Source organism: Coregonus clupeaformis, chromosome 5 (genome assembly GCF_020615455.1).
Source record: "Coregonus clupeaformis isolate EN_2021a chromosome 5, ASM2061545v1, whole genome shotgun sequence".
NCBI classification, from domain to species: Eukaryota; Metazoa; Chordata; class Actinopteri; order Salmoniformes; family Salmonidae; genus Coregonus; species Coregonus clupeaformis.
In genome coordinates, this window is record NC_059196.1 from 8081498 (window position 1) to 8097922 (window position 16425).

A 16425-nucleotide genomic window follows, 5' to 3' on the forward strand; every position below is an offset into this window, starting at 1 on the left:
AGCTTCGTCAGTGAAAAGTGTGTGTGTGTGTGAGCGTGCGTGCGTGCGTTCTCGCGCATGTGTGTGGATTGAAGGGACCTTATATAGAGCAATGCGGCGCTCTTTGAAGCGAGCCCCATGGTTATTGGGCTGTCAGCAATCGGCTGCAGTGTGTCGTACGTCCTGATGAAAACCCATCAGGTAGAGAGCCGTCTCGTAAGAAGCCCTGATTGATCAGTAATAAAATGTGATATCTGTTTTTTTTATTTGGTATCAGACACTTTCATGATGCACAGGGACAGATGTCGCAGAGGAGAAGTTTTCTCTGAACGTATTTTTTTGTCTGTCTTTTGGTTCAGTTCTCAAAATCAGCTCGGAATGTATTTATGAAAAAATACCATTTAAATCCTCTCTCTCGCTCGCTCTCTCTCTCACATCAATCTTTCGTTTCACTCTGTCGGAGTAAAACTAATCGTTTGGTGGTTTTACGAGGCGATATTTCAGATGCACTTATTTGTTTAATTAAGTGTAGTTTCCCCCTCCGAGGTGGAATGCGTGTCTGCTTTGTGTCGCCCATTCTTTTCCCTCCATTTTACAGTGAGCCCACATGTTTCGTCTCAGCGTTTATGATTTTTCTTATACCACAGTTGTGAGGTTCCCTAAATCACTTAATCACACACGGCATAACCGTCCACATTTAAACAGTAAAACACTGTTATGGTAAAGGCCTCAGATCTTCCACCACTTCATAAATACACATGTATAAAAAGGAAAGAGGGGGAAAAAACTCCCCATCATCTTGCCCCTAAGAGCACACCTGCTAATTAGGAACACGTTGTGTCTGAAGCGCGGCTGTCTAAGTAGTCTGCCTCTCTCCTTCTCTCCTCCCGGCGCAGATGGAGCCACACTCAACTATGTGTTGCAATGAAACAACAAAATGACTCTCCTCTCACATACCAAACTCAACATGACTAATTGTCAAACCCACATGAAATACACACAGTTAAGAAGGTTTGACACTGAAATGTCTGTGTGTCCTACCATTCCTCTCTCTGCTGCAACCAAGATAATAGGAAACAACATGAAAAATCTAAAAGGTTTGTCCCGCCAAAAAATTAGACTGTTTTTGGAGTAAACCCGAATGTAAGAAAGATAAGAAAATAAATGAGTTGTTGAATGACTAGCTCTGGCGAAATTGGTTGAGTTAGTGAGTTAGCACCTCGTCTCGGGGTTTGACCTCCACTTGACCCTGTGTTTGGGTTCAGTGACTGAGCAGTCGCTCCATCACACCTTTCGCTCCAGCTGCTGAAGGTTGTCGTGGCAGGCCGTGATGCCAGGGGTCACCAGACAGGCCAGTTTAGGATTGAGGTGTCGTCGGTGAGTGACAGTGAGCACATGGTGCCAGCAGGGTTAGCTCGGAGGTCAACCGCGCTGATGAAGATTACATTCAATTTTGTTTCTCTCGTAGAAAGTAACTTTTCTTATTTTATTTTTTACCCGTTAGCAATGTGGGTTCATGTAGATCTAAGCAGCCTTTGAAGGCCTTTGAACTTGGCTAAATGACTTGACCTATGGGCTGTGCGGGTGGGTTTAAATGGGTGCCATTTTATTTTCCTCAAGCCCAGCAGACTGTTCGACAGTTGTCAGCTGTGAGCTAATTTAAAGGAAACTGACGATTATGGCAGATATAGATATTTACTGTCACCTTTCATGGGGAATCATTCATGGTTGCTCTTTACTGTGTTAATTGTGCTACTTTACATCACTTGTCATTTGATGTGCTTTTCCTTTTTGTGTGTGTGTGTATGTGCTTATGTGCGTGTGACTGTGAACTGAGAGTACAGATAATATGGCTGCTTGGAAGAGGGAAACAGCTTGGGAAGTGATTTCAACAGCTATCGTAATTAGGAGAATATCATAAATTAAACTTGTGTCTGACACAGCGTTGAAGAGCACTCAAAAGTAATAAATGCTGGATGGTTAACATATTTGCATTGCGTTCGGCGGGCAGCACTGGGGAGGAACAGCTGTTTTGGATGTCTTTTGGCAGCAGGAAATGCAGCTATTGCTCATTCAAGGTGCTTTGCTTTCTAACAGCATCATGAAAATCACTTTTAACTTGAATGTGAAACAGCTGCTGCGTGTGTGTCCGTGTGTGTGTGCGTGCGTGCGTGTGTGTTCTCTCTGGAGGAACTCGGCGGGGGTAGACGCTTTAATGAAGTTCCTGAAATATGTATTTTTGTTTTTTTAATATATATTTTTCTGTCAGATGTGGTTTCTATGTCTTGCATATTTGGAGGTTTGGTTAAAGTACTATTTGAGTTGCCTGCGCAGATCCCAAGTAAGGATTTGGTATAGTGTTCCCCCTGGTCTCTCACAGGTCCAGTCCTAGTACAGCAGCCCCATCAGAATCCATCAGTCAGGTGCTTAGAAAGAGCCACTTATCGAAGCAGAGTGACGACATGACAAACGCCAGTGGAATCGGAGACTTCTCTTTCACATAGGCATAGCCCATTAATCAAAGATTGACCACACTGACAGAGGAAATCTCCCCTAATATCAAGATATAGGCTAACCATCACTTTGGTCCTGTGTTGCTCAGGTGTTAAGAGCGTGGTGCTAGCAGTGCCAGGGTCGTGGGTTCGACACCCACAGAGATCACAAATACAAAAAGAGATGCTATAAGTCACTTTGGATAAAAGTGCCTGCTAAATGGCTTATGAAATATACCCACTTAGCACCGTGGATGTAGCATTTATGCCTATGTTTGTACCTTTGTCTACCGTACATAGAGAGTATGGATTGTTAGTAGTGGTAGTGGTTGTAGCCCCCTGGGAGTAGAGGGCCACAGTTCCCAGCTGAAAGACTATAGAGAGGATGGATGAGAGAGAGTTCCAGCCTGTCGTCACTGCTGGGATGGGGAGAGGGGTGGAGGGGGAGGGAGGGGGCATGAATAATGATTTGACCAGCGTGGGATTCCAGTCGAGACTTTAGCCTGTTTTCCAGCACTAGTGGTATCATGTGACTGCCATTAATGTCCAATTTTCTATGAAAAACATGTTTAGCCTCCGAAATATAATACAGACAGATAACGCGGGGCGACGACACCACCATCCAGGCTTCACACCCCCGACGATATAATTACCCAAATGGGTTGTGGTTAGGGATCATATCCAGGGTGAGCGCGGGGGGTCACCCAGCGATAAGCTCCCCAACCTCGCTCCAACACACTGGTAATTACTTTATTGATAATTCACTGAGAAAATTGCCCTAGCCAATAGCGGCAGCCCGATTTAATGGATTGGCTAGGCGAATAGGAGGGGGAGAGGGAGAAAACAGCAAGGCCCTTTTAATAGAAATGAGAATATGTTTAGGTCATAGGGGAACCATTTTCTCCCGAGATAATAACCCAAATAAAATGTAAAATAGGCAGGGCCTTGGCATGGGGTTGGGGTTGATGCTGTTTATCTGTGTGTCTTGCATTAACACATTTACCCCTAGCCTTAAACAAGCTAATCATTCTCCAAGGGGAAGGGCTTGGTAATGAAATGGACATTTAACAGCATAGCCTCACTCTATTAACTACAGGAAATGTAATTTGGTACAGACCCCAGAAGTGTGTGGCTGCCGCCACTCCCCCCCCCCCGTTCAGAAAAGCAGCCACAGATTTTGTGTTTATTGCATCTGCTTGCCACAAGTTGCTTGGCCGCTAAAATAAGACTACGCTTGTGTTTCTCCATATGTAGCAATTGGACGCGCACACACAAGCACACACGAGGGTACACACATATACAAGCACTCACACACACAGACCAAAACAGAAAATGGACAGTGTCCAATTCCTCGACTCACATACGTCGTCGTACCACAAACCCAGTTTCACACACCAAAGTCTTTGGGTTGGCCTGTGGATCTTCCAGGCGGGAGGCTAATTCGAGTAATAGACCTTGTGATGTCACGAGAGGCTGTGTCCTGGAGGGACGTTACATCCCCCTGAGATGGCTGCAAACCCAGACAGCTATGGCTCCATCTGCTGGTATGGTCGGGAACTCCAACCCTCTATGGCCAATCTTCCCACGCAGCTGAAACCAATCAGGAGCTGATGAGCTGAAGGTTTGTTGAAGGGAAGAGACACGGTCTCCAGGCTGGGCTCTCTGGAGGACAAGAGTGCTGCACGTCCACTTCCATGAGGAATATAAGGATTTGGAGATACTTACCTTTGGGAAATACTCACCTTTGGATATATGCACCTGTGGAAATACGTGTGGGACATTTGGAAGGACGTTTTGCTGGGTTGGCCACTAGCTGCAACGTGGAATACAGTAAGACTGGGGAAAAGTTATTTGAGCGAGGGAGAGTTATGATTTTGGATGTGGAAGAGACATCCCTGAACTGTTAACCCTTAAAGAGCCACCAGAGAACAGAATTGTGTTATACTTTCGTTAGTTTCCCAAGACCTTTAATAAAATCCTTGTTTTGGGTGAACCTGGTCTCCTTGCACTACTTGAGCAATCCCGCTGAAAGCTGTGTAGCCTCTCGTGACATCACAACCTATACTTGTATATTCCCCAGTACGTTAAGGCTGGGTGGCTTGGTGATATAACCACCTTACACATCTCTGATGTATTGTATTCAGGTAGCTCTAATTCTGACAAGGCTTTGCAAACCACAGGTGATTTTCTCCCTCTTGCACGTGTATAGTATTGATACATAGAATATTGATATTTACTTGCCTGACGACTCAAACGGAATTCTTCCGCTGCTCTATGTTCGCTACATACCTCAGTCTGAGACTGCCATCATTTAAGTTGTTTGTGGTGATGCCAAAATAACGGATGTTGTATAAAACAAAGTCATCAGCGATTGGATAATTTCTAACCAACCAGAGTATCTAAGCCAATGACATATTTTCTAAATGCTGCTTTACCCACAGTAGGGGTGGGCAATATGAACTAAAAGTCATATCACAATATTTTCCACTGTCCGGCCGATAACGATTTAATAACATGATATACTGTAAAAAATGTTTTTTGCATTTTATGAGCCCTTCAAAATTAATAAATGACAAAATATTGATTTTAACCTTATAGAAACAGAAAGGGGGCATTGCACATTTTTAAAAATTATTATTTGTTTTACTTCTGTGGTAAACCTGTGCAAACATGAAACACAAACAAAGTATTTAAAGTACTCAGGATGTAAACTTTTTCCTGCCAAATATAAGAAGTGCAGTCTTTTTTCAGCATAACACCGGTCATTATGAATTCAAGTTGTAAACATTTTCAAATGAACTTCAAGCATTAACCAGACAGTCTGTATGTTTCTCAGTTCAGCATGTAACAATTCACTGCCTCCCACTTCACAAGTTCCGTGCCCGGAACACCAGCCTATTGACAGTTTCTGGCTTCAAAGTTGCCCTGTGGCGTGTGACCACATTGCCCCCAATGCTAAATGCTCTCTCAGAGGGTGAACTTTTGGCAGGGATGCATAAGTATTTCTTTGTCAGACAACTCAATTGTGGGAAGTTGGATGCGTGAACTCGCCACCACTCCAAAGGATCAGCCTCACTGTCTGCTGCCATGATCAGAGTGTAGCTGTCCAGCTCTTGCTCGATGACCTGTCTCTGGATTCTTAAGGTAGGCACACTGCTGGTTTTCTTAAAGAAGCTCCCAAAGCTCTTCTTAGACTTCTTTGCTGATTGTGGAGCAGTGGCAGCTTCTTTCTCTCTCTCACTCTGGTCCTCTTCAAGAGAGAAGTCTCCCACGGCTGTGTTCCCTACCAGGAGGGCTTCTGTCTCGGAGGCAGCTCTCACCTTCACCTCCACCAGCTTCTCAGTGGTCATGTAGGTGGTCTTGAACCTTGGGTCCAGAAAGGTAGCCATGGTATTTGTCATTCAGGTAATTGAGGACCCTCATTTGATTTCAGAACCTCCATCTTGAACAAATGGAGGACCGGCTTCAGATAGGACACACTCATGTACTGTACCAGTCAAAAGTTTGGACACACCTACTCATTCAAGGGTTTTTCTTTGTTTTTAATATTTTCTACATTGTAGAATAATAGTGAAGACATCAAAACTATGAAATAACACATATGGAATCATGTAGTAACCAAAAAAGTGTTCAACAAATCAAAATATATTTTATGTTTGAGATTCTTCAAATAGCCACCCTTTGCCTTGATGACAGCTTTGCACACTCTTGGCATTATCTCAACCAGCTTCACCTGGAATGATTTCCCAACAGTCTTGAAGGAGTTCCCACATATGCTGAGCACTTGTTGGCTGCTTTTCCTTCACTCTGCCGTCTGACTTATCCCAAACCATCTCAATTGGGTTGAGGTCGGAGGATTGTGGAGGCCAGGTCATCTGATGCAGCACTCCATCACTCTCCTTCTTGGTAAAATCGGCCTTACACAGCCTGGAGGTGTGTTGGGTCATTGACCTATTGAAAAACAAATGATAGTTTTTCTAAGCCCAAACCAGATGGGTTGGCGTATCGCTGCAGAAGACACGGCGGTCGGAACCAAAAATCTCCAATTTGGACTCCAGACCAAAGGACACATTTCCACCTGTCTAATGTCCATTGCTTGTGTTTCTTGGCCCAAGCAGGTCTCTTCTTATTATTGTTGTCCTTTAGTAGTGGTTTCTTTGCAGCAATTCGACCATGAAGGCCTGATTCACACAGTCCCCTCTGAACAGTTGATGTTGAGATGTGTCTGTGACTTGAACTCTGTGAAGCATTTATTTGGGCTGCAATTTCTGAGGCTGGTAACTCTAATGAACGTATCCTCTGCAGCAGAGGTAACTCTGGGTCTTCCATTCCTGTGGTGGTCCTCATGAGAGCCAGTTTCATCATAGCGCTTGATGGTTTTTGCGACTGAACTTGAAGAAACTTTCAAAGTTCTTGAAATGTTCCGTATTGACTGACCTTCCATGTCTTAAAGTAATGAACTGTCATTTCTCTTTGCTTATTTGAGCTGTTCTTGCCATAATATGGACTTGGTCTTTTACCAAATAGGGCTATCTTCTGTATACCCCCCCTACCTTGTCACAACACAACTGATTGGCTGAAACTCATTAAGAAGGAAAGAAATTCCACAAATTAACTTTCAAGAAGGCACACCTGTTAATTGAAATGCATTCCAGGTGACTACCTCATGAAGCTGGTTGAGAGAATGCCAAGAGTGTGCAAAGCTGTCATCAAGGCAAAGGGTGGCTATTTGAAGAATCTAAAACATAACATATATATTTTGATTTGTTTAACACTTTTTTGGTTACTACATGATTCCATATGTGTTATTTCATGGTTTTGAGGTCTTCACTATTATTCTACAATGTAAAAATAAAGAAAAACCCTTGAATGAGTAGGTGTCCAAACTTTTAACTGGTACTGTATGTCTCTCCTGACATGGCATCTGTGAAGTCTTGGAGGGGCTTAAGTGCTGCCGTGATAGATTCAAAGACCTCAATGTCTTGCCAGGAGGGTGCAAGGTGCCATGTTTTTTTGTCTGCTGCCAGGACTTGTGTGATGGCCTTTTCCTGCTCCAGGACTCTTTCCATCATCTGCAGTCGAGATCCCCACCTTGTCGGGGATTCCGTTATGAGCTTGTGGAGGGGCAGGCTCAGTTTATCCTGTGCACTTGTCAGGGCCTTCTGCTTCATCCAACTATAAGAAAATGTGCTGACCACAATTGTTCAACAGAAGTAACATTGCATCTGCAGTAATTGCAACAATTTACAGCATGGACCCTGGACATGATTACAAATGTAATCCATCTATAGATTTACATACAACTGTTGTGATTAAGAAAGCTATGTTGCTTTAGAAAATGGGATCATTTATTGAGTAGGCTATTTATTATTGAAAGAGAGGATATATTCATATATTGAAACCATAGGCTAATGTATCAATTATAAATAAAAACATTGTTTGGATATTGCACACATTTACAAATGACAAATATCATAGATTTGCATAGCTGTATATATTCGGCTTAACGTATAAGAAGGATCAGGCAGTGTTGTCAGCTATAACCTTTAAACAGAGGAGATAAAGAATACAATAGTTATTCTGCATTTTAAGTTGTTTTTAAGTTACATAATTTTTCTACCTTGCTCTGTGTTTTGGACGTTGAAACTTACCAATAGCAATTTGTAGCCTGTGTCTGAAACACACTAGTCTTGTCCATTTGTTCAGCTCCAATGCTTTGACCATGTTCGATCCGCTGTCAGTAGTCATACATACTTGACGCGACTCTTTCAAGCCCCAGGATGAAAGTGCCTCCCTCAGCCCAGCTGCAATTATTTCTCCGGTGTGGTCGTCTGGGTAATAAGAGGTCTGAAGGCATTTGCTTTGCAGCTTCCAGTTGTCGTCAATGTAATGAATCGTGAGGCTAATCTATGGCTCTGTGGTCCGGCAGTGTTAGAGAAGAATGTAGCGTTACGGATTTCGTTGGCAAATGTCCCGACATTCTGTGTAGAGTTCTGGCAGACATGTTTTGCTGAAGTATTTACGGCTCGGGATCTCATATCTTGGGTCTAGAGTTCGAATCAACTTTCTGAAACCGTCTTTCTCCACAGTTTGAATTGCTTCCATGTCTTTCGCTATGTGATACGTAATTGTACTCGTTATCTCATTCCACTGCTTGCTCTTCTTGTCATAGGGAGTAGCACTAACAAATGATGCCTTGAGTGATAGCTGAGTGCAGGTCTGGCTTGAAGATGTCTTTGGACTTGCTCCGCTGCTCTGGGGGTTTGTTGCACGCATTCTGGTAGATTCTTCATATTCACGCACATTCAGGGTTTTCAGTTGGTTTAAAGATTGCTGGTGTTGCCACCTTTGGCTAGCACAATGCGTCGACACACAGTACTGTTTGTTGGTCGAGGTCGGATACCTTAAAGCCAAACCAGTTCCAAACGACAGAGGAGGCCCCCTTTTTTCGAACCAATTCTTTGTCGTCCTGCAAATCAACCACAATAGCGTCATTCTCCTTGTCTTCAGTCATCCTCAATGCTTGCTTACACTTTTGCGCTTGATTTTCGGACACTTTTGCTAACAAAAGGAGTTTACTTCACTAAATGTTCGCTTACTCTGCAGTTGCGCATGCTTGTTTGTTGACTTTGATTGGCAGGCAGATCGTGTAACGTCCATGCTTCTAGTTTTTTTCTTTGCTAAAAAAGGCGATGTGTTTAGTAAAAGAAACAATTTGAACTAGCCCACTAGGCTGTATTACTCGACAGAAATTTTGAACCAAACAAAAACGCCTTATTTCATACATTAATTTATCATGATATGGCAAAATCCATATCATGGCACAACGTCATACCGGTATTCACATTCATACCGGTAACCGCCCACCCCTAACCCACGTGTGTTCTGGCTCTGGCCCAACCCATTGGTTTCGGGGACCAATCAGAAATGTTCTTGAAATTGTCAGGGAGGTACTCAGGTCCAGACTCATTGCGGAGAAGAAACTAACATCCGTGGGCGTGGCATAGGGTTTGGCCGGAGCAAGGAGTTTGGGTAGCCATGCGAATTATTTACCTCCATTACTAGTGATGACTGTGCAGCATTTTATGAGATTAATATATGATATTTCTCTTATGAAGGATGTATTAATGTGCTACTTATTAAGACCTGTGTCCTTGCAAAGGGTCATGTAATTGTGCAAGCACAGTATTAGTCAGATATTTTGAATGTCATTTGTATTGTATAAAGAGCTAGTTTTATTTTTACAGTATTCCATGTATCATCTACTGATCATTGACACCCAGCTTTGTTCAACACTATAACACTTTGTAGAACACTCCAGGGCCCGTAGTATATGTACAGTGGGGAAAAAAGTATTTAGTCAGCCACCAATTGTGCAAGTTCTCCCACTTAAAAAGATGAGAGAGGCCTGTCATTTTCATCATAGGTACACGTCAACTATGACAGACAAATTGAGAAAAAACAATTCAGAAAATCACATTGTAGGATTTTTAATGAATTTATTTTCAAATTATGGTGGAAAATAAGTATTTGGTCACCTACAAACAAGCAAGATTTCTGGCTCTCACAGACCTGTAACTTCTTCTTTAAGAGGCTCCTCTGTCCTCCACTCGTTACCTGTATTAATGGCACCTGTTTGAACTTGTTATCAGTATAAAAGACACCTGTCCACAACCTCAAACAGTCACACTCCAAACTCCACTATGGCCAAGACCAAAGAGCTGTCAAAGGACACCAGAAACAAAATTGTAGACCTGCACCAGGCTGGGAAGACTGAATCTGCAATAGGTAAGCAGCTTGGTTTGAAGAAATCAACTGTGGGAGCAATTATTAGGAAATGGAAGACATACAAGACCACTGATAATCTCCCTCGATCTGGGGCTCCACGCAAGATCTCACCCCGTGGGGTCAAAATGATCACAAGAACGGTGAGCAAAAATCCCAGAACCACACGGGGGGACCTAGTGAATGACCTGCAGAGAGCTGGGACCAAAGTAACAAAGCCTACCATCAGTAACACACTACGCCGCCAGGGACTCAAATCCTGCAGTGCCAGACGTGTCCCCCTGCTTAAGCCAGTACATGTCCAGGCCCGTCTGAAGTTTGCTAGAGTGCATTTGGATGATCCAGAAGAGGATTGGGAGAATGTCATATGGTCAGATGAAACCAAAATATAACTTTTTGGTAAAAACTAAACTCATCGTGTTTGGAGGACAAAGAATGCTGAGTTGCATCCAAAGAACACCATACCTACTGTGAAGCATGGGGGTGGAAACATCATGCTTTCGGGCTGTTTTTCTGCAAAGGGACCAGGACGACTGATCCGTGTAAAGGAAAGAATGAATGGGGCCATGTATCGTGAGATTTTGAGTGAAAACCTCCTTCCATCAGCAAGGGCATTGAAGATGAAACGTGGCTGGGTCTTTCAGCATGACAATGATCCCAAGCACACCGCCCGGGCAACGAAGGAGTGGCTTCGTAAGAAGCATTTCAAGGTCCTGGAGTGGCCTAGCCAGTCTCCAGATCTCAACCCCATAGAAAATCTTTGGAGGGAGTTGAAAGTCCGTGTTGCCCAGCGACAGCCCCAAAACATCACTGCTCTAGAGGAGATCTGCATGGAGGAATGGGCCAAAATACCAGCAACAGTGTGTGAAAACCTTGTGAAGACTTGCAGAAACGTTTGACCTGTGTCATTGCCAACAAAGGGTATATAACAAAGTATTGAGAAACTTTTGTTATTGACCAAATACTTATTTTCCACCATAATTTGCAAATAAATTCATAAAAAATCCTACAATATGATTTTCTGGAATTTTTTTCCTCATTTTGACTGTCATAGTTGACGTGTACCTATGATGAAAATGACAGGCCTCTCTCATCTTTTTAAGTGGGAGAACCTGCACAATTGGTGGCTGACTAAATACTTTTTTCCCCCACTGTATAATGCATCTCAGAGTAGGAGTGCTGATCCAGGATCAGTTTTGCGTTTTAGATCATAATGATGATAAGATTATATTAACAGGGGGGACCTGTTTTCAACAGTTGTCCACAGACTTTTGTGACACAACTTGGAAAAATATTCTTCGTTTTAGGTCAAAAGAAGAGTTCGCTTTGGATATTTCAAATGGCAAACTAATAAAGAGGAAAGAAAGCAATAAAGATTCTCGGACAGCAGGTTTGACTGTTTATATAGACAAATCATTAAAATGATAGAATATAACACCTTAGCTTCCGCCTTTTCTTTTTTACAGGCTTCTTTTCACATTGTCACTGTCAGACACACACACACACTCCCCCCCCACACACACACACCCATCAGCCTCCGACTGACAGCGTATTGAAAATAACTTATATGAATCAATAGAATTAATCAATAGAAGTGTGAATGCGTAAACAGACACTGTAGTCTCTCCACTCCACTGAGGTGTGTGAGAGAGGCTGTGACAGGCAGCGGTGACTGCCAGTGTGTCAATGGGCTCTGAAGGCTGGCCCAGCCAGCCTGTCTCTATAAGTAGCCCACTAAATCTCTCCAACTAGTCCCAGTGTGTGTGTGTGTGTGTGTGTGTGTATCTGTGTATATTCAGGGATCCATCCCTCTGAATGTTAGGATCGATAAGGCCGCCATCTGAAGCCCTACCTAATTGCCACCATCTCCAGCCAGTCCCCCATCTCCAGCCAGTCCCCCATCTCCAGCCTGTCCCCCATCTCCAGCCAGTCCCCCATCTCCAGCCTGTCCCCCATCTCCAGCCAGTCCCCCATCTCCAGCTAGTCCCCCATCTCCAGCTAGTCCCCCATCTCCAGCCTGTCCCCCATCTCCAGCCAGTCCCCCATCTCCAGCTAGTCCCCCATCTCCAGCCAGTCGCCCATCTCCGGCCTGTCTCCCATCTCCAGCCAGTCGCCCATCTCCGGCCTGTCTCCCATCTCCGGCCTGTCTCCCATCTCCAGCCAGTCGCCCATCTCCGGCCTGTCTCCCATCTCCAGCCAGTCGCCCATCTCCGGCCTGTCTCCCATCTCCAGCCAGTCGCCCATCTCCGGCCTGTCTCCCATCTCCAGCCTGTCTCCCATCTCCAGCCAGTCGCCCATCTCCGGCCTGTCTCCCATCTCCAGCCTGTCCCCCATCTCCAGACAGTCTCCCATCTCCAACCATCGGTTTTTGATCAATGCCGACTCGGGTTCTCCAATAGGCTGCTGCCCTAACCAGAAGCTGAAAATTAACCGCCATCACCCCGGCAACTAGTAACTATTTCCCACTCTCTCGCCTCTCTCTCTCTCTCGTACAGTCTGATTTGTATGACTTTTTAATTTTGTATTTTCAACATTTAAACAATGAATAACATAACACAAGGCATTACAAGTTACAGAGGCCCTACAGTACATAAAGCCCTCTCTAACAGTCTGACTGACCAAAGGCCTTGGGAGTCATCACATATGGGACCTGGATTACTCTGCGTGGCGTGGTTTTGGTTGCGTGTCAGAATCATGCTGGATAGTGTTAGCTCCAATGCTAACTGGGGCAGCAGGTAGCCTCGAAGTTAGAGCATTGGGCCAGTAACCGAAAGGTCGCTGGCTCTATTACTGAAGCCGACAAAGTGAAAAGTCTGCCGCTGTGCCCTTGAGCAAGGCACTTAACCCTAATTGCTCTAGGGGTGCTGGACAACAGTGATCCTGGCCGTGACCCCACTCCCTGCAGGTGTCTCGGGGGAGTTGGGATATGCAAGAAACACATTTCCATTACACAAGCACCCCCCAAATTATTATTATTAACTGTTACTCTTCGGCCATTGTTAGCGTCAACTGTTACAGTATATTTAAAATAAAATCGAATGAAATGTATTTAAAGTGCATTTTAAATCACAACATATTTACATACTTTTTATCTATATTTTTGTGTGATTCTGATCGTGTGTTGTGTTGTCTCTCCAGGTCTCGTGAGCGGCGGCGGTCTCGCAGCAGGAGCAGCGGCCGGTCCACCCGCAAGAAGAGCCGCAGCCGCAGCCGCAGCCGAGACCGCAGCCGGCGGAAGGGCCGCGACAAAGACAAGGACAAGGAGAAGGACAGGGACAGGGACAGGGAGAGGGACAGGGAGAGGGACAAGGGCAGAGACCGAGACAAGGACAGGGCCAAAGACAAGAGGTCCGACAAACAAGGGTGAGTGATAAGTTCCTTTTGTGAGTCCATGGCATACTCACACTGACATGCAGGCACACATGCGAACACAACCCCCCCCCTCCTCCCAGGTGCATTAACGTGGATATTATGAGAGTATCCAGCAGGGACACCCTGGCTGGGCCTCATCCCAGCCTCATCCATCCATCACTCCTATTCTCTATCCCCTGGAATCCTCCCATTCAGAATGCATTACATTCTCTCTTGTAATGTTGCATCCTTAAGTGTACCTGCGTCACCTGAACATAGTTGATCTCTTTATCTCTCTACTGTTGATCTACCTTGGCCCAGGTGCAATATGTTCACACACACCCACCGCACACACCCACAGACAACCCAGTGGCAATATGTGCCAGCCAGCCATGGACCTAACTCACTCAGGGGGCCTTACTTTCCACGAGAATAGCACCTTGATTCACCCATATCCTTCCCCCAAGCGCTGTGTCCTAATGTGATTGGAGGGCGGGGTAATGTGATTGGTGGGGAGTCGTTGTCTGTAATATTGAGTGGCGCGTGTCTCGGACTCGTCAGTTAGGTGCTAGAGCTCGTAGGTGACGCACAGAGAGAGGACTGTGGAGGCCTAAGCGCAACCCCGTCCAAATATAACATATCCATACGCCCCATTTATGTTAGGGTCTCTAGACCGTGATCACATATCAAGGCATGTGTTCTGGGGCCTCATTTATAACCGTTGCATACATTTCTAACAAAATATCTGCATGCGCCATTTCTGAAAAGAATACGTCAAAAACTATTTTGATTTATAAACTTGGCGCACACCATACATGTTTCCCTTTATAAAGGTTTGGAACTCTATGTCTTATTGGCCAGAACTCCATCCCACCAAAACAGGCTGACATTTCTGGCAGTCTTTTCAAACAGCTTTTACACTAAAAGGGAATTATCATAATTTTCATAATTTCACAGTATTATTCCAACCTCATAGTGTGGAAATAAACTCAGCAAAAAAAGAAACGTCCTCTCACTGTCAACAGCGTTTATTTTCCAGCAAACTTAACGTGCAAATATTTGAATGAACATAACAAGATTCAACAACTGAGACATAAGCTGAACAAGTTCCACAGACATGTGACTAACAGAAATTGAATAATGTGTCACTGAACAAAGGGGGGGTCAAAATCAAAAGTAACAGTCAGTATCTGGTGTGGCCACCAGCTGCATTAAGTACTGCAGTGCATCTCCTCCTCATGGACTGCACCAGATTTGCCAGTTCTTGCTGTGAGATGTTAACCCACTCTTCCACCAAGGCACCTACAAGTTCCCAGACATTTCTGGGGGGGAATGGCCCTATCCCTCACCCTCCGATCCAACAGGTCCCAGACGTGCTCAATGGGATTGAGCTCTGGGCTCTTCGCTGGCCATGGCTCAACACTGGCATTCCTGTCTTGCAGGAAATCACGCAAAGAACGAGCAGTATGGCTGGTGACATTGTCATGCTGGAGGGTCATGTCAGGATGAGCCTGCAGGAAGGGTACAACATGAGGGAGGAGGATGTCTTCCCTGTAACGCACAGCGTTGAGATTGCCTGCAATGACAACAAGCTCAGTCCGATGATGCTGTGACACACCGCCCCAGACCATGATGGACCCTCCACCTCCAAATCGATCCCGCTCCAGAGTACAGGCCTCGGTGTAACGCTCAATCCTTCCACGATAAACGCGAATCCGACCATCACCCCTGGTGAGACAAAACCACGACTCGTCAGTGAAGAGCACTTTTTGCCAGTCCTGTCTGGTCCAGCGACGGTGGGTTTGTGCCTATCGGCGACGTTGTTGCCGGTGATGTCTGGTGAGGACCTGCCTTACAACAGGCCTACAAGCCCTCAGTCCAGCCACTCTCAGTCTATTGCGGACAGTCTGAGCACTGATGGAGGGATTGTGCGTTCCTGGTGTAACTCGGGCAGGTGTTGTTGCCATCCTGTACCTGTCCCGCAGGTGTGATGTTCAGATGTACCGTGCAAGTGTTGTTACACATGGTCTGCCACTGCGAGGACGATCAGCTGTCCGTCCTGTCTCCCTGTAGCGCTGTCTTAGGCATCTAACAGTACGGACATTGCAATGTATTGCCCTGGCCACATCTGCAGTCCTCATGCCTCCTTGCAGCATGCCTAAGACACGTTCACGCAGATGAGCAGGGACCCTGGGAATTTTTCTTTTGGTGTTTTTCAGAGTCAGTAGAAAGGCCTCTTTAGTGTCCTAGGTTTTCATAACTGTGACCTTAATTGCCTACCGTCTGTAAGCTGTTAGTGTCTTAACGACCGTTCCACAGGTGCATGTTCATTAATTGTTTATGGTTAATTGAACAAGCATGGGAAACAGTGTTTAAACCCTTTACAATGAAGATCTGTGAAGTTATTTGGATTTTTACGAATTATATTTGAAAGACAGGGTCCTGAAAAAGGGACGTTTCTTTTTTAGCTGAGTTTGTATGTAAGACACAGGAAAATCGTGTTTTTGACTGCACAGGGCCTTTCATCTTTTACAGTGACCTTTTCAACCCAAACATGCATGCTGCCTTTAGCAAGTTCCAAACACTTGATTGATTGTATATTCAAAAAAAGTTAAAATGCTACAGCCCACACTTCTTTGCAAAAGACTAATAGTTGTTCAATATTTTGTTTATCAAGAGATTATTGGGTTTCTATCTCCTGCCAGTAGGCTCTGAGACTATGATGTCGTGCTCCTATCGCACAGCAAAACTGTAGCCTATACCGTCAAATACTTTACATAAGCTACCGGTCTATTTACTGTCTTGGCAGAATGTTTCA

At 44.8% G+C, this 16425-nt stretch overlaps 1 protein-coding gene across 1 annotated transcript in view; it reads left to right on the top strand.

Annotated features, from left to right (window-relative positions):
• The window catches only part of rsrc1 (arginine/serine-rich coiled-coil 1), a 185189-nt gene that overhangs the window by 16489 nt on the left and 152275 nt on the right, over window positions 1-16425 (top strand). The window contains exon 4 of the mRNA XM_041873836.2: window positions 13395-13619. Coding sequence (XP_041729770.2) covers window positions 13395-13619 — 225 coding nt within the window. The remainder of the gene's footprint in view (window positions 1-13394; window positions 13620-16425) is intronic.